Below are 18,148 nucleotides of genomic sequence, written 5' to 3' on the forward strand. Positions count from 1 at the left end.
AGGACAAAAGAGGGGGCCACTTGGGAAATTAGGGCCAGAGCATGACGGGGCTTGGGGAGCCGATTCTAGCTGCGACGAGGCTGGTGATTGGCAGCAGCAGGTCTGGCCAACTCCAAAGTCAGCCAGGACAGCTGGAGGCCAAATTGTTCAGGCAAAAGGGGGGACGCCACTGCCCAGGTGGGCACATATTCCGGCGATCTCGCTGGCTGGGCGGGGCCACGGAAATTATACTAGTTGCTATTCAGCCACTGACAGCCCAATATAGGGATTACGTGGGTCTCACGGCTTCTTTTTGCAGTAAGGTCTAAACACTACTCACAGCCTTTGCTCCACTCGCTGCTTCGCTGGTGTTCCTTGCAGAGATCACGACCCCGAGTCGAACAGGCTAGTTCTTGGTTTCTATACGAGGTGCTCACTGCTGACTTGGGGGCCTCGAATTGGCCTTGAAAACCGCCCAGAGATGGGGTTCTGGCAACTATTGGAGCGACGTAGTTGAGTTTTCATCTCCCAAGTCAACACTCCGTAAAGTGACACGTCTCCAGGATAGAGTTGTGTACTGAAAGATTACCCGTGGCTGCTGGCTTACCATGTGAAGCCACTGAAATGCCGATTCAGGGCGGGCTCTGTCTCAGTCAGCCGGCTGAGCCTTGAAGAACCTGTTCCTGTCACGGCAGTCTCTGCCCGTTGTTCCATAAAATCCTGTGTTTTTTTAGCACCACATCACCCACCGAGGAGATGACTGAGACATGGGTCGCTGGTGCCCACGTTGATTCTCCCGAACAAACAAACCACCGACCGCCGACCGCCAATTTCCAAATCTTGGGACAAACCTATGAAGAGTCTGAAATCTGAATCCATCCACTCTCACCTGGGACTCGGACACGGTCATTGGCCAGGTTCTTTAAAGCTTTCCAAGGTTCGAGCGCTGCACCAATCGCATTGCTCTGGTGCCTGGCTGCCCATACACCTTAACACACACCGCTGGCTCGTATGTTACACTGGTTGTTCAGGGGCACTGTGCTCAAAATAATGCGTTGAACGGTTGAACCTCTGACAGTTGGCTCAGCGTCCCCAAGACGCCATGCGAGGACTATCGAAAAGTGAAATGCTCATAGACCGTTTTGCATCGAAGTCACAGATTTTTGGACGTGGTTCAGGGGAATCGCATCATTGGGAGACATTCAATTTGGCGACCAGCGGAACCAGCTCGATTATTGTCAATAAAGTGTCGATCGCCATCGAACAACTGCCATGGAAGGGAAAAACGACAGAGGAAAAGCTGTCTTTGTCCACGAGCTGGCCACCACCGTTGTTGCCTCTTTGGGCTTGAGGGATGAGGCCGTCTCCTCCGCACTTGCCGACAGCCGACGCCCGCGTCAACGGAGAGACTGAAGAAGCAGAGGATAGAATGAGACTTTCTATTCTTAACTCTTCAGTTCCCAGAGTAAGACGTTGCACCGTTTGACAATACGATTCTCTACTGCTCACTCAGCCTAGCCAAATCTCCGTCTGATTCTGACCACGGTCTGTTTCGGCGTGGCGTGAAAGTGTAGTTGCATTATTATCAAAGCCTTCCTGTTCCTGATTCATGATCTTCAAGCCCGCCGCGCAACCCCATCTCTTGTGGCAAAGATCAGCCGGATATGCCGGTCTCGAACGAGATCGAGGTTGCAACCATTTCCTACATCAAGGCTTGGCCAGGTTGGCCAAAGCCTCATTGAGATTTGAAGCTTATTGAAAAGGCTCCTGAGTCCAAGTTATGGTCCGTGGACGAGGTATCGCCTACGGAATAATAGCTGGCTCTATCGACCGCGCTTGTTTCACTTCGGATATCACCATATTAGGACTCCATATCGATGCCTATAAATATCGAGAGCACTATCAGCCCATCAGCGATAGTCATCATAGTCTTGCCCTCGAGATTCAGGAGAACACCGTCTTGAGCTGGACTATGCCCATCACTTGTTCGCGACCAGATCATCGGCTTCGAGACTCAGGAGGACTCCCAAGATGTTGCTCCATGGTCATTTCCTCCGCACTGCGCAGTCAGGGGCTTCCGAGGAGACGCCTCGGGATTGTCCGTTCATGCTTAACTTCGGCTGTGGGGGCCTTCTCCATCCCCCTTTTTCGCCAGAGTCAACTAGCCTCAGCTCCCCGGCCGCGCTGGTGACAAGTTCAGGAAATGACGATGGATCTGAGGATCTTGATACTTCGTCTCCCTCCGGTACAGCCTGTGCTCGCGGCCCAGCATTCAAAAAAGAAAAAACACTTCATCGTAAATCACGTCCCGAGACCTCGGCATTGTTGGTGACCGCCATCAAACGCGTTTTCAAGGCACCCAAAGCGAATTGAGCTCATGCGTCGAGTGACTAGGGGGCTTGTCAAACACCGCCCTTAGAAGGAACTTGATCTTCTTTGGAGATAACGTCGGTAAAGAGATAACTTCTCCGTGAGCCTAACACATGATGCCGTTCTCATTGGGGCCAAGGACCAAAGCAACGGAACCGTATGAAACCCTGGCTGCCTAAGTTCAAACCTCGTCGGCAACATTGCAAGCCTGGGATTTGCTCTGTACCCATGAAGCTACTTCGAACTCCGGAAGGCGACCATCGCTTTACCTACACCGTACGTTGAGCTTTCAGTCTGGACCAGAAGGGATGCTTGCGTCAAGAACATGATGGCGGGGTTCGATCTGGTATACACCAACCCCAATACCCTGGACTAAGATAAGCAGTAAAGCTGCTCCGTACTATCCGTAGGACCCTGAACAGCCGGCACTGACCACCGTCCGAGAATCATATCCCATACGCCAGCATCACAATCAAGCAGTGGATATCTTCGCCCGTGACCGGACTGAAATTGAAATATTATTACATTCATACTAAGTTATGCAAATGAAAAGAAGCCTACCTGCCTGCATTTCTTCGACAGCATAGGACAGCACGGGACAGAACAGAGTAGGGACGGATTGAAGCGTCTCATCCCCGATAGAATGGACATCAATTCCGCGCCCCAGAACAGTCATCAATCAACTCCACGGTATGCAACCCCTCACCATGAGTCGAACCCGACAACTATCCTTCAGCACGACGGATCGACCGACCGCATAACCCATCCATCCTTGTTATCATTCCCTAGACCTTTCTTGACTGACCCTATCGTAGTCGTCCGTATCGCCGCAGTTCCGATCGAGCGTATTGAATCGAATCAATTAATGGCATCGCTGCGAACAAGACAATATCATCAGCATCACTCACAACCCAATCGCCCTCCAAAACCAAATTCAAAACCGAAATCACAATCAAAACAAGAGGAGAGAATAACATACCGCATCACTTCCACACGTCAAAGGCGGACAGCAGGTAAGGTTTATAGTTGAGTTGTTGCACATGCGATCGTTGAGCTATCCGTCCCAATAAAAAACATTAGCATACCAAGTTTGGAGATTGCTTCGCGAGAATATGGGATAGAATGGAGGTTTAATTGGATGGGAAGGGAGCCATACACCAATACAAGAAATCTGGGCCTTGAATTCAGATGGCAGAGCGGATGTTAGGCCCGCGGAGGTGGCGAGGAGGGTTGTTAGGAGGGTGAGGAGCTGCATGATGATTTGTTGGTGCTTGGTTCAATTGAGTAGGTAGTGGGTGGGTGTTTAGTTGGGACGGTGGTGTCGAAGAGAAAGAGAGGGATAGAGAAAGATGATGATGATGGAGGATGGGGGAGAGGAGGAGGAGTTGAATGAAAAAGAAAGATGTCGTCGTTGAGTTCCGGTAAGGTATGGTTGTTTCAACCTAACATGAGGTGAACTCTGTTTACCTTCCACCCCTTGATTGCCCTGATCTCATCTCAAATCCTGACACGCGGCATGACGCAACATGGGCCGGTGATCTTCAGGAGACTGCAAGGTGACAGATACGTGCAGCGAATCAGTTTCCAGGAGTTGAAGCTGTGCGACTTGTTTTGATGGGAAGCTCCAGCCTGTTCTATATTTGTTTGCTTGGGGGCAAGGAAATGGGGGAGATCGACGGCTTGACGACGCGGTGGAGTCTTGAGAGCTTGGTGCGAGGGGGTGATTGGATTGGATCGTGGTATGACTATGAGACTGTCTTGAGTTCTTGAGCTCCGTGCTTTCTGCTTGCTTACTCCAATTGTGTTACCCCGTATCTATCTACTTCACTGGATATATCCTGACTGCGATAACTCTAGGGGTGTACTCAAAACATAATCAGGTCTACCGCAACTTCCCCAGGAACTGCACAATCCTCTTCAAAGTCCCCGGCCTCGGTCCCTTCTCTGGTGTCCGCTCAGCAACAATATGATACGCCTGGAGAGAGTTCGTCTCAAACGCGTGCGCTCCTCCCCAAAGGAAAATGCGAAAGACGCGATACGTCTCCTCGCCCCAACCCGCGATAATCTCGTCCCTCGCTTCATCTAGACGCCTCGCCCATTCAAACATCGTAAGACTATAGTCGCGCGTCTCATTAACGATCTCCATAACCTCGAACCCATGCAGTAGCAACTCGCCCATAACATCCTGCACCGTCATGAACGTGTGCGCCCCAGGCCAGACATACCTCCTGGTAAACGAGCTCGCGGCGAACTTTGTGACTGTTGCGGAGCCATCAAGATACAGCCTCCCGCCGGGCTTGAGGACGCCGTAGACGGTTCGTGCGAAGCGGCGGTAATCAGGGAGGTGCTCGATTGAGCCGAGCGAGACGGCGGCGTCGTATGGTTCTGTCGGGTTATGGTTCAGAAAGTCCTGAAGGTATACTTGAGCTCGGCCCGAGAGATTCTTATCCTCGATGAGCTGCTGGATGTATCGAGCGCCGTTGTGGGAGAGGGTCAGCGTTGTGACGTGCACGCCTCGCGGACTGCAGTACTGCGTGACGCCGCCCCATCCGCCGCCGATATCGAGGATTCGCATGCCGGCTTTGAGACCCAGTCGATCCCACATGACGTTGAGCTTGTGCCGCGACGCTTCTTCGATGCTTTTCTCCGGGATCCCAGACTGGAACAGACCCTGCGAGTAGAACCGCCAGTCCTTGTCGATGAAGGCATGGTACAGCTCGTCGCCGCGATCGTAGTGCTCGACAATCGCCTGGCTGTTCATCTTCGTCGCTGTCCGGAGGTAGTCGTATGCGAACTGGATCTTTTGACGCAATGGGACCTTCTCTCTCAGATGCTGTCGAGCGCTAAAGAGCGCGCCCAAGTTTCCTTCCACATCGATGGCGTCGGTTATGTAGGCTTCACCGATGGCGAGCTCATTCATGGGCGTACGAAGCGCGCGCTCCGAACGAAAGATGACGCGGTAGACTGGAGCTGGCGAGCCATTACCGTTACAGACGGCGACAATAGAGCCATTAGGGAGCTGGATCTCCCCTGGCAAGTCGAGTTGTGCGAGGAGGGCCGCGAGACCAGTCCGGGGAAGAGAGTTGATTCCTGGCTGCATTTTGAGGATGGTGTATGGGAAACGGGAAAAGACTTACGCACAACGAAAGACCATGGTCGCCGCGGGGAGGCCTTGAATATGAGTCCCGCCTGACAAGTGGCATGCTTTCCAACTTCAGAAATTGTGCCGTTGTTGCGTAAGCGGAGGCTCCGAGAGACTCAGCTTGAGGGTAAAAATGAATGAGCTGCTGCATGTCAGAAATAAGGCTGGCTTCGTGCACTTTCACAACCGGCCGCATGAAAGGGGCGATAATGAACCCCTGTGAATTAGAGCGTCAATTATCCAATTATCGGAGGAGCGAGAGAGGTTGTATGACCATGATCGCGAAGGTGAGAGTCCAGCTGTCAGCCTGCAGCATTGAAATAGTTGGAGGTTCGCTGGAGCACAGAATAAAGAGTGCAGGTGGTTCTTGAGAGTCTGGTCATGGCCCTATGGCATCGGCTCGAAGGCATATGGAGGTCGGTATGGCGAACGTGCATATTCAATTCAATAGCTTCGACCAAGACCTAGACTTCTATGAAGGGGTAAATCGGATATCTTCGCTGATGACGATTCGGAGGTTTGGAGGGGGAGCGAATCAAAGAGGTTCAGCTCGAAGCTCAGGCCTCCCAATGGTATTACCCACTATCCACATGGTCAGCCTTTTTGTTATACAGCCTCTGGCCTGCTTCATACGTATAGTAAAGACCCGCCAGGCTTTTTGGCCACTTCGTAAGAGTATGAACATGGTCACTGGCACGGCTAATAAGCCCGGTGGAATTTTCTTCTATGCAGGCCAGACTCAGAGGCTATAGGACAGATCATGTTCTTTGACCCTGAAGCAACTGGAGCTCTTCGTCATTTGCCTTGATGAGGAGGGCCTAGATGAAGATCCGTTCACCCGAGTCGCCAAACTACATTCCAGGAAGCCGGACATTACGCACACAGCGTATAATAAAGCATATTTTGTTGTATGTACGGGACGCAGGTTAACTCCTCACTCTCACCAACTCTACATACAGCGAGTAACCCATGGAGCAGCCAAGATACAGCAAATGGGTATGCAAGCGGTAAATCATGTATAGCCGTGCCCGCCAGGTTGATTCAGTGGTATAGAGTGTCTATGCTAAAAAGCCAGGCTGGACAAGACAAGGCAAGACAAGAAAATGGAATGGAATGTTGCGATGAGAAACGAAAAGAGCTCCCCATGGAAAACCCGTCTAATAAACAAGTGCGGAACAGGAACAACATTTTCGGAGAAAAGAAAAAGATGAAACGTTAGGAGAAAGGAAACAAAATGCGCGGACAGAATCAATCCAATCACCAATCAATCACCAATCGTCATCATCATCATGCTTCCCCTGCATAGCGCTCTGCCTAGCCCTAAGAGCCTCCGCAAGACCACCTGCAAGACTAGCATTCGAAACACTATTCGGCGTGCCCCGTCCACTAGCGCCCGAACTATCACCGGCACTGTTCATGCTAACGGCACTGTCCCTCGGCGCTGGAGGCGGCGCAGGAGCCGTTTTGCGACCTGCCATGTTGGGTCTCTTGGCTGGGGGTGCGGGCGGCGGAGCCTTGGATTTAGCGGCTGCAACGGTTCCGTTTGTTGCTGCTGAGGGAGTTGGGGTTGCGCGGGGGGCAACCGGTGGTGGTGGAGGTGGGGTGGGGCGTGCGACGGGAGGAGGGGGAGGGGCTTGTTCTTCAAGGTAGGCTTCTGGGGTCCAGCCCTGGGTTGAGGTTTCGAGGTTCATGCAGAGCCACCAACCTTGTAAAAACGTTAGTTGGGTTGGGTATCTAGTTAGAGGGATGCGGAGGACTAACCATTTCCTTCCTTGGAGACGATCTGGACGAGTTCGCCCGCGCGAATCGAGAGCATGCCACTGCTATCGCTGTTGAAGTCATATAGAACCTTTGCCTTTGGCGGACCCGCGGCGGTAGCCGGAGGTGCAGGAGGCGGCGGTGGTGGTGGTGCCCGTGTAGAAGCGGTAGAGGAGTTGCGTGAATGCGAAGCGGCGACAGCTGCAACAGGTTGAGGAACGGGCCTGGACGTCGGCGTTGGTTGTGCGGCTGGCTGGGGTGTGGGCTGGGGTATAGGCCGACGCTCCGGAGCGGGTCGGGACGCAAGCTTGGATGGTCCACCACCTGGGCCACCTGGTCGAAGAAGCTTGCCCGACGTGACCGGTCGCGCGGCGACTTGCTTGCCTCGTGGAGTTGGTTTAGATTGCGAGGTGGCAGGCTCGCCGGGGCCAGTATGAATCGTTCCACTCTTGTAGCTGTCGACTTGCGATGCAGATGGTTCCTTGACAACCTTGACGGTGGCCAACTTGCCTGGCTTCTTGTTGTATTCAATTTGAGGACCGATCTTCAGATTCAATGATCCGCGGAGGACTTTGTTAAGATGGGTAAAGAACTCGGTCTTGAAGACGCAGTTGCACAGCGGATCCGGATCTTGCCCACCCACAACGAGCGAGAACCAGTCATCGCGGTAGTTCGAAGCACTGACTGCCTTGATAGCCCCGATGGGAATGGTCTTCTCCGAGGAGATAACAAGCTGGTTGTTGACGAGGTTTTGGGCGACGATATATACATGTCGGTTTGTCTGCATATGTCAGTAATAGTTCATCGACAGCATGAAGGCACGTACCAAGACAAAAATGCGTGCCATAGGCTTGCTGGAGCGACCGAACTTCGAAACCAGAACCTCACCACGGCAGGAGAAGAGGATATCCTCAGAGCCTATAGAATCAGCACGGTTGCTCTTGAGAGGAGAGGGTAATACATACTACTGATTTGCGCGCTACCGCGGATCATCTCCCCAGGACCACCCTTGTTGCCGATACCCACGTAGTCACCGAGGAATCGTCGAGAACCGAGAATACTCATTCTTCTGCGCTCCTTTCGGCCGCCCAAAAGTTTGTGGCCTTCGTCACGCAATTTAATGAACTCGAGCCCACCAGTAGTGCGGCGCCAGAAGCGCTGAATGCGGATAGCACACTCTATACGATAGCGCAGGTAATTTCTCCAAGCACGCTGGATTCGGATAGCCATGTTGGCCCAGTAGCGGTCACGCATGGCCTCCAACGCAAACAGAGTTTCTGGCGTCTTGACGAACACCTTTGTGATACCCATTTGATACTCCTCAGCTGGGATTCGCGTATCCTTCAGGATTTGACGTGCTCCCGATTCAACGTCACCAGTCCACGTGTATTCGCCAGCGTAGGATGCCTTGGGGGATAGCAGGTAGAAGCGCTCCACGAATTTGTCGAAGGTTTGACGGTAAGCGAAACCAGCACGACGAATACGAACGTTCTCTTGTAGACCGAGGTATTTGATCTGGTGGAGAACATTGCCCTCGTTATACTCCTTTGGCGCCTTGTTGTCGTTTGGCTTAATGGTTCGGATGTACGACGGTTGAGCTTTCATCAGCGTTGCGACCAGATCGTTGGCGGACGCCTTAATCTTGTCGCTGGCAGTAGGTGGTCGACGCTTGTCATCCTGGTTAACCTGCTCCGGGAACAGTGAGTGAACGAACTGGTTACCACTCGACTGGACAAGGTTCAACAGGTCCTTCAGAAGCTGGTCCTTGTTCTTGTCCGTCATACCCTGAACAGCATAGCTCACATCACCGGCATAGTGCTTGACGATGAACTGTCCCTGTCGGTTCTCAAAGTTCGGGTTCTGGCCGAGGAAGTTCAATCGGCCGACGAAGGTGTTGTCTGCGGCTCCAGAATCGGCGTGCGCCGTCGCACAAGCGTCGTTGAGAGCAGCAAAGACACCAGGAGGGCGCTTGTCTTCGATTAATGAACACACTACCTTGTTGTCAAAGTACTTGATAGGTGTCCATGTAATCTGCTCGCGCTCGTACTCCTCCTGTTCGGCCTTGAGGGTCAATTGAATGAATATTTGTTGGAGTTTCTCATTGACATAGTTAATGCAGAGCTGCTCAAACGAGTTCTTCTCGAAGATCTCAAAGCCGTAAATGTCGAGAATACCAATAGAGTTCGCAATCGCACTCCTAGCAGTCAGAGACTGGTTCACGCGCGCCACAATCCAATCAAAGAGGTTGAAGTAGATTGCTTTTGCTAACGCGTCGCGTACAGCCGAGGCTTGAGTAATGTTCAGCGGGACCTCATAGACAGAGCCGCGACGGCCACCACGGCTGGTCTCCATCATGCGAATAGTCAGTGCTTGGTTGACTTGGCCAGCATCCACCTCAAGCAAGTATGCGACAAAGTCCACCACCGACTGGTCTGTGATAGCTGCGTTTCCAGAATCGTCCTCGGCGAATTGAACGTTTCCAATCCACAAAATCGCAGCCAACATTCGGAATACGTTATCCTGCTCCGCCTCCGACATTCCAATAACGTTCATCGCATTTAGTGTATCTTGGAACTCTCCGACATCATCGACACCAGGAACATCGTAGCATTTCGATCGGCTCGTGTATAGGTAGGACTGAGGCTGTTGTATGCCGAACGCATCTAAGCGTGTATTAGCGCGCCAACCCAACAGTAGACGATGTCAAAGCATACCTCTGTATTTCTGCGGCGCGCCCTTGGCGAACTGGTAGAAGATGTGAAAGTTGCGCTCATTCGTAATCTGGCCCACAACTCTTGACTTCTCCAGTAGGTAGTTTGTGATGTTGGCACCGACGGGCTCGCCTGATCCGTTGAACTCCAGCGACAAGTACTTTCCGAAACGTGAGGAGTTGTTGTTGCGCAATGTCTTCGCGTTACCGAACGACTCAAGTAGAGGGTTGGTCGCGAGAACCATGTCCTTTGTTTCTTGGATCGACGAATCGCTTCCTCCGGATACACTGGCGATGTACTGCATGATCCGCTTGGCGGCTTCGGTCTTTCCGGCACCGGACTCGCCTGAGATAATCACGCATTGGTTGTCTTTGTAGGCTTTCATGTTATAGTACGACGATTCTGCGACGGCGAACACATGAGGAGGGACTTCGAGTCGGTTCTTGCCCCGGTAGGAGTCAAGGACCTTATCGGTGTAGATACCCACTAGTCAGGGGGCAGTAAGTTAGCCAGATGTCGCAGCAAACATTCAAGGTCAGTTCACTTACAGTCCCGGAAAGGGTTGACAGAGACCAGCACATGTCCGATATAGGTCTGTTGAAGAAGCGCATTAGCCCACACGGTGCCCACTGCTCGCTCATCCCCTCCACGCAAGGGCGGCTTACGTAGATTTCGTCATGTTGGAATCGTAGCTTCAGGTTGTCGTTGATGGCCTCGTTGGAGATCTTGCTCAGTAGTGTAAGATCTGAAACACCAATCTCCTTCTTCTTTGTGCTCTCGAAAACGGCCTTGCGGACTTGCGGCTTCCCCGCTTGTCGGCCGTCGCCCACATCAGCGGCGGCCTTGGAGCGACCGAAGCGGCTCTTCTTTTCCCCGCCAGCAGGACGTCGTGAGTGACCCTGGAGTAAACATTGCGGTTAGTCGACTATTCGCCGGTGCAATTTGAATCTGCTTGAGTAGACTCACCATTGTGACTGTTACCGACCACCCGGAAACTTGCGCCAGGCGACAAAGATATCTGGCCTATCAATTCACGACGGAAATAAAGATAACGCTCAGGCCAGGAGGTGTGAACTCAGGAAATAGACGATTCAGTCCCCGCGGGGTTATTTAGAGGAATAAGAAAAAGGAAAAGAATACGAGAAGATGCAAGTAGTAGGAAAGAAAGAGTGGAAGTGAGCACGAGGGATGAGGGATTGAGGGATGACGTTGTGGAGGACTTGAGACTGCTAACTCCAGGTCTGGTCTTGGTCTTGGTCGACTCTTCGATCAACGGGCACCGCTTGCGCCACACTCCTTGCACGTGTGGCACCGTTGGGTGTCTTTCTTAGGCCGACAACGCGCAATCACCGTCCAATTCTGTTACTAATAACCCGCTGGTATTCTTGCTGCCTTTGGCTGGGCCGGGCGGCAAAAGCGTGAACCCTTTGCGTTCCTGGCGCTATTTCGTCATCTTCAACCCCGGATGAGCCGCCAGTCCGGTGACTCCATAAAAGTGGCAGCCTGCCATAACTCTATTAATCCGTATTCACTATGGTGTTGTATTTGCCATTCAACTTAAGATTAATCTCACGGAATTGTGGAAGGCAATTCTGCTGCCTCGTTCGGCCTGAAGCTCAAGGTTGTGGCAATATATATCTCAGCGCATTCACCGACAACTCCTTCAACAACCACACTTCAATCCCTTAACACGTCCTCCTGCCAGAATTTCACAATCTTCTCCGCTATATCCTGTCCAAGATACTCTACGAGAAGCCTCTGACCCTCTTGTATCCGAGTCGCGGCGCTCAGTTTCCTGAAAGACGGAAATAAGTCACTCAACACATTGTGCGTCTGCTCATCCATACTGCGAGGATAGTCCGACGTAGTATGAGCTAGCAACGCAACGGAGTCGCCTAGAGTCGGACCGGCCACTGGTATATCCTCGATATTCATCATATACTCGTCGACGGACTGAAAGAGCGAGGGCGCATCGGAAATTGAAATCACTGGTAGAGGAGCCGTGAGAGTCTCGAACATACTAACTCAAGAAGCAGGATCAGTCAAAAAGCCAATAATGGTTCGGGTGAACGTGGGGACCGTACAGTACTTGCAAGGCTAGAAGTCCGTCCAGGTTATATTTCCTGCTGGCACTGTTGAACGGCTCTTCTGATAGAAGGAATGCAATTGCTTTTCTAGAACTCGATGCTGGGTCGGAAGAGGATGTGAAGTGTCTCAGTCGAAGACCGGTATTCTGCTTCTCGGACTCCTGAAGCGAGGACTGGGTAATGAGGAGAATCTGTAGGCATTGAGCGCTGTTTTCCTGCTGAAAGGTGAAGTCGCTGGATTGTATAGTGCGTGCTTCTAATAACGTGGTTATCAGGTGGTGAACGCCTTTGCGTACCGCAAGGGACAGGACCGACCATCAACGGTGTCTGAAGACGCTGCTAGAACAGGTCCAATGACCTTCCATACCGAACGTTCTCGAAGAGCCGGGCTGTAAGTAGCCCGAGTCCTTGAAGGATTGTTCATGTTGCAGGGAACGCCGATGATATCGAGCGAGGAATTTATGGTCCAGGATGATGAAGCGGAGTTGATTAGGTAGAGTTATGTAGAGATGAAAACCAACACCTGACCCATGCACGGAATCCCACATATCATCTTGAGAGGGGTATCCGCCAGTAACAGAAACGCCAGAAATGCGAGAGATTCTATATACAAATAAAATATATGCGAGTACATATAGCATTATAGTTCCAAAGCTGCAGACTTTCTATTAACACTAACCAGGCACGCGCCATAGTGCTTCAGTCAAATACTTCTTCAAATCAGAATAATGGTGCCCAGATCCCTAAAGCCGCGTCAACAACAAATCTATGCCGTTTTGCTTCCTGTAGCTGCATTGGAGCCTGTTGGAGCAGGCGCCGGTGCCGGTGACGGAAGGGTAGCAAGGGGCTTGACGGTTTCGACCTGCTTCACGGCTTGGTCCTCTTTGACATCCTTGTCAGACTGCTGCTCTGGGCTCTGACCAAATGACAAATATGATGCGATTGTTGAGAGCCATCCCTGCTCTTCTGCTACCACTACTGGCTCCGGCTCCACGTCCTCTATCACCCGTTGGAGAATCCGGCGAGATGACTGTGGAAGATCCCCGCTCTTCTCAAGAGATATGAATGCCTCTCTGTAGACCTCAACGGTCTCTTCAAGCTCGGCAAGCCGAGCCGCAACGTCATCCCTGCGGGTATTCTCCTTCCGCCGAGATCTCCATGACTCGAAAAGTATTAAACCACCAGCGACGAGGAACAGAAAGCCTTCACTGATAAAGGTTGCGCCCGATTCAATAGCTTTCGATTCCGACAGCGGCCGGATGTGAGGTCTCGGTGCGGGCTTCTCGGCTTCGGACGCGGCAGCTTTGGCCTTTGCAATGGCCTCTTCTTCGGCCTTTGCGTCAGCCTGCGTCTTGACAGTCGGTGATGTGGGCTTGTGTTTTCGCAGTTCCACTTCGGCGGCAGCTCGTCGCGTTGCTGCAGCATTGTCGCGAATTGTGCCTAGACGGAGGCGCATGTCGAGTCGATGAAGGCCTTGCGCCATGGAGATACAAATCCGCCGGAATCGTTCATGCTCGCGAGCCTGTGCCTTTATTTGATTCTTATCGGGGTCAGTATACTTTCGCTGAATGATGCGGCTAGGTAAGGGTCTCGGTGACGCACGGCTATCGGCTTCGACAGGGTGCGGATGACAAGGGACGAAAGTTTGAGCGTGAGGGACATGGTGGCTTGCGGAGGGGCGAGGTATGATAGACAGTGCAGCTGAGGTCAAGAAGATAATAACAGAGCGTCCATAGCAGCCAATTTGTTTGTAGGGGTCAGCCGTGAGTCAGAATAATATGGCTAGTCGGAGAATCGGTGCTCGTCGAAAAGCCCGCACCTGGCGCACCGCCATCATCATCCTCGTCCAGGCCAGGCAGATCGTCAGGCATCAACTGCCCCAAGACGGCTAGCTCAGGTGTCGGCTGCACCCAAGCATTTCCGGGCGCTTGTGCATGCTCAATTGCTGACATCAGCAATGCCGTTGTTGCGGGTCACCTGTCCGAGTGTTTATCGATTACTGTTTTGGGGAAAACGTTTTCATCGTCGCAAGACTCTCGAGTGACCTCTGCGCTTGTCTGCCATCCCCTTAAGTCCCTCCCGGTCTGGTGTCCCCCACCTCGCTTGAAGACTGTCGGTCCGGCGTTACATGCATATTCTGTTTTGGAGCGTCATTGTTACTCTTCATTGTTGACTTTTTTGGTGCGCTTGCCTCCATATCTATCCTCTTATCCCCTTCTGCGGAGTCCGGCTTGCGAAGTACTAATGATCGGAGTCTTATAGGGATACCACACACCCATGTTTATATACCCCGTCCGCTTTGCAATTAATTGTACCAACCGTAATCGATGACCCCTACGATTGCATGCTTTTGGGGACCCGTCCGCCCATTTGTTTGAGATCATTATAACTTGACGGCCGCGAGGGAATCGAGAGACTTCACAGAAAGAAAGACCCCCGACCTAACGATGGAAGCTCTATCTCCACGCTCGACTAATCAGAAGATCAAGCCGAAAGCGTCTATGGAGCGAAAAGTCTTGGATAAAAACGCTGCAGCAGCAGCAGGAGCAGCAGCAAACGCCGCACCGAAAGCCTCGTCGTCAGCCAAAAACCATGCGCCGCCACCGCCGGCACTTATTCTGGAGCCTGGAGATGATGGAGAGCGATACTCAACCGGCGCATTTCTCGGCAAAGGAGGATTCGCAATCTGTTATGAAGGGACGCTGCTGCGGAACGGTCGCGTGTTCGCAATGAAAGTTGTGAAGTCGGAGATGACACAAAAAAAGATGCAAGAGAAGGTACTATTTGATTTTTATATGTTATTGTCAGGGGCTAATGAAGGCTTCGCAGTTTCGGACAGAGCTCCAAATACACTCGAAAATGCGTCATCCTCACATTGTCGGCTTCCACCGAGCGTTCGCCTTCGACCAGTGTATATACGTTGTCCTTGAGCTGTGCCCGAACGGATCAGTGATGGATATGGTGCGAAAACGGAGATGCTTGAGTTTGCCGGAAGTTCGACGACTGATGATCCAGCTTTGCGGCGCGGTCAAATACCTGCACAAGCGCAATGTTGCGCACCGCGACCTGAAGATGGGGAACTTGTTCCTCGACCGGAATATGGACATCAAGGTGGGAGATTTCGGGTTGGCAGCTATGATTATGTCTGAGAAGGACGAGAAGAGGAGAAAGACTCTGTGCGGAACGCCGAACTATATCGCTCCAGAAGTTCTGGACCGAAGTAAAGGAGGCCATACACAGAAAGTGGATATCTGGTCGCTGGGTGTGATCTGGTAGGCCATCTTATGGGTTGGGGGATTGGACTTGGCTAACGTTGGTGATCTTCACAGTTTTGCAATGCTTACAGGCTACCCACCTTTTCAATCGAAGACCCAGGAGGAGATTTACAAAAAAGTTAGAAACTTGACATATGTCTGGCCCAAGGACGGGGAGTGCGCGAATCACATTCCGGAAGAAGCCAAGTCCTTGGTTAGCTGTTGCCTTAACCTCGAGGAGCAGGAACGCCCTGAACCGGATGAAATCGTCGAGCACCCATTCTTTAATATGTATCATGGCTGTATACCGCGAAGGCTAGATCCGTCGTGCAGCGTCCAGAAGCCAAATTGGCTCAGAATGTCTGAACCGCATGGGGACTCTATGGCTTTCGGTTACGGGTTGGACTTTGACGAGAAGTTCTCAAGTTACATCAAGGACTTGGACGATCCAATTCTCAGATATCGGACTTGTAAAGCAGCCTTCTACAGTTCCTGCGGCGTCGGTCGAAAGCCCGACGGCACGGCGCGAAAATCAGTTGGACACAACTCCGCCAAATCAGGATTCGCCGAGTGCCTTGCTGAGGAAGAGAAGGGTCTTCAGCCATTGATGCCTCTTCCTGAGGACATCGTCTATAAGTATCCCCATACGCTGATTGGCGACTGGAGCGTCCCAGAGTCGCTGCCAATGCGCAGAGACGACTCCTCTCTCGATAGCAGCATGCTGTCGAGCAAAAGCAGTAGCACATCTCTTCGAACTACCAATCTTTCCCAGTCGAGAACACAAGCGGCTCTTGCAGCAGCCCAACAGCGACGAAACGAATCGCAGAGCCACGCAGCGACTCTTCGGCAGCAGGCGTCCACAGGCAGAGGTACTGTGAAGAAGACTTCGCTCTGCGACCCACCGGTGGCAGCCGTCAAACCCATGCCCGATTTGCGGGACACCGGGCTCAACGCGGGTTCGGTGCCTCCAGTACCAACTGGAGGTTTAGCTGATCGTCCGATTCGAACTCGACGCGGGCCCGCCACTTCATATGGCACGAGATCAATCCGGGTTACGGAAAACGTCGTACCTCATGCGCCTCAAGCAAGCAATGCGCCTAGTATGCTGACGGTGGGAAAGACGCGCTCCCAATCTCGTAAGTTAGAAGCTGCGAATCAGGTCGCCGCCCCACCCATCGCTATACTAAAGGATCGGACCGTGTCTACAGGTTTAGACGAGTTACCGATGAGACCGAGACAGCCTTCCGCGCGATCGGTCCAGAAGGATTCTCGAGAGCCGCCAGCGCGACAGCCCAATCCCGAAGTAACTCGAAGGGACGGGCCAGCTCCACGGTCACGGCCTGAAGCTCAGCCCGTAAGTCGATCTGGGAGTAAGGCTTCGCTGTCATCCAGCAACAAACCGCGCTCGGCTCTCGGGTTGCATCCGCTTCTCCACCCAGATGATCCTTGTGAGTTGCTGCCAGGGTCGTCGCTAGACGACGTGAATATAGAACTAAGAAATATGCTATCCAACTTGGTGCCTCATTCAAGCGCCCGGCGGCGAATCACTTCGCAACGGCCACCACACGCCTATGTCATCAAGTGGGTTGACTATACAAACCGGTACGGGATTGGATATGTGCTCGATGATGGCAGTGTCGGCTGTGTGTTCAAGGCCGAGAACGGACAGCCTGCCAGCGGCGTAGTAATGCGGGATGGGGAGAAACACATTCGTCGCAAGGCTCGCAGCAAAGAGACAGGTGATTCACAGGCCCGCCCATATTCTGAAGCCGACCAGCTGGTCCCCCGTCACGGAAACTTGGTGGAGTTTTATGAGAACTGCAGTGACGATCTGTCCGAATGCCGTGGTGGCATCCGTAGAGCATTGATACAGCCATCATTGTTTGAGGTGAAAGGATCTACTGGGGCAGTCAAGGTTCGTACGGATTCCGGAGTCAGTCGTGCGCACGCAGATGCCGAGAAGATCAAGCGGGTCAAGCTCGTTGATCAGTTTGGAAAGTACATGATTGGGTCCCTTGGCCGGCATGGCGATGAGGGCTTGCTTGACGAGCCAGAGACAGGTGGACAGCCTGGACAGTTCATCAAGTTCTACCAAAGACTAGGCAACGTTGGTGTCTGGGGATTTGGCGATGGGGCTTTCCAGTTCAATTTCCCGGACCACACGAAATTGGTACTGGCGCCCGGTCGTACAAGGAATTCATCGCCGTGGATGGACTTCTACCACCTCTCACCTGACGCGGCACGCTACCTTGCGGCGAAAGGAAAGATGCATCGGTCTGGATTTGACACACGAGCTGTGGTTTCAGACGAGATCGCTACATTCCTCAGTATTGCGTACGGTACCAGCGGTGGCGCCTTGGACGAACGGATCAGGGAGGTTCTGGAAGCGAATTCCTTCTTGCAGAAGATTAGTTTCATCAAAGATGTGCTGAAAAATTGGATTCGCCATGGTCGACTGGGGGGCCAAGCGTCGCTGGACAGACCAGGCACTGAGATGTTCTGGGAGGGCTCCCAAGAGCGAGCGCAAGCGAACGGGGGTGGCAGCAGCAAGTTTGTATGGGTAACAGTGGGCGCACCTGGAGGCGACGGGGAATATCGCACGGTGTCGCTGAGAGACAACAAAAGCAGTAGCGCTGAAGAGAGCGAAGAAGTCGAAGCGCTACGGGAACGACTGCGATCAGCAGGTTTATAGATTATGTTATGACTGATGACCTTAGGGCAATTGGGCGATTGATGGATTGGATGTTTCAAGGCGCGGATAATATATAAGACTACTCTTGACTTGAGCATTGATTTTGTATAAATTAAGCAGGACTTTATCCTCGGACTGTATTTAGACTAGCCGCG

General features: G+C 52.4%; 5 protein-coding genes across 5 annotated transcripts; 1 reads left to right on the top strand and 4 right to left on the bottom strand.

The window, feature by feature from the left end:
- Window positions 1-3,850: 3,850 nt before the first annotated feature.
- Window positions 3,851-5,664, bottom strand: BDV17DRAFT_183967 (S-adenosyl-L-methionine-dependent methyltransferase). The gene has a single exon (XM_073754987.1). It carries the CDS (start codon window positions 5,447-5,449, stop codon window positions 4,232-4,234), a length of 1,218 nt encoding a protein of 405 aa, XP_073612348.1. The 5' UTR covers window positions 5,450-5,664; the 3' UTR covers window positions 3,851-4,231.
- Window positions 5,665-7,194: 1,530 nt separating this feature from the next.
- On the bottom strand, window positions 7,195-11,314 carry BDV17DRAFT_184011 (class I myosin myoA). Its single transcript, XM_073754989.1, has 7 exons — window positions 10,927-11,314; window positions 10,626-10,859; window positions 10,509-10,554; window positions 9,964-10,446; window positions 8,215-9,912; window positions 8,076-8,167; window positions 7,195-8,030 (listed from the first exon to the last, which is right to left on the bottom strand). Exons 1-7 carry the CDS (start codon window positions 10,927-10,929, stop codon window positions 7,248-7,250), a joined length of 3,339 nt encoding a protein of 1,112 aa, XP_073612349.1. The 5' UTR covers window positions 10,930-11,314; the 3' UTR covers window positions 7,195-7,247.
- A 19-nt stretch (window positions 11,315-11,333) lies between these two features.
- BDV17DRAFT_184058 (uncharacterized protein) lies at window positions 11,334-12,642 on the bottom strand. The gene is made up of 3 exons (XM_073754990.1): window positions 12,363-12,642; window positions 12,045-12,303; window positions 11,334-11,980 (listed from the first exon to the last, which is right to left on the bottom strand). Exons 1-3 carry the CDS (start codon window positions 12,469-12,471, stop codon window positions 11,638-11,640), a joined length of 711 nt encoding a protein of 236 aa, XP_073612350.1. The 5' UTR covers window positions 12,472-12,642; the 3' UTR covers window positions 11,334-11,637.
- Window positions 12,397-14,119, bottom strand: BDV17DRAFT_183991 (OPA3 family protein). The gene is made up of 2 exons (XM_073754988.1): window positions 13,650-14,119; window positions 12,397-13,587 (listed from the first exon to the last, which is right to left on the bottom strand). Exons 1-2 carry the CDS (start codon window positions 13,707-13,709, stop codon window positions 12,814-12,816), a joined length of 834 nt encoding a protein of 277 aa, XP_073612351.1. The 5' UTR covers window positions 13,710-14,119; the 3' UTR covers window positions 12,397-12,813.
- Window positions 14,096-18,122, top strand: BDV17DRAFT_272085 (uncharacterized protein). The gene is made up of 3 exons (XM_073758846.1): window positions 14,096-14,824; window positions 14,877-15,319; window positions 15,377-18,122. The coding sequence occupies exons 1-3, from the start codon at window positions 14,495-14,497 to the stop codon at window positions 17,991-17,993; spliced, it is 3,390 nt and encodes a 1,129-aa protein (XP_073612352.1). The 5' UTR covers window positions 14,096-14,494; the 3' UTR covers window positions 17,994-18,122.
- The last annotated feature ends 26 nt before the right edge of the window (window positions 18,123-18,148 follow it).

The sequence above is a fragment of the Aspergillus undulatus genome (genome assembly GCF_047715775.1).
Source record: "Aspergillus undulatus strain CBS 261.88 unplaced genomic scaffold BDV17scaffold_53, whole genome shotgun sequence".
Taxonomy (NCBI): Eukaryota; Fungi; Ascomycota; class Eurotiomycetes; order Eurotiales; family Aspergillaceae; genus Aspergillus; species Aspergillus undulatus.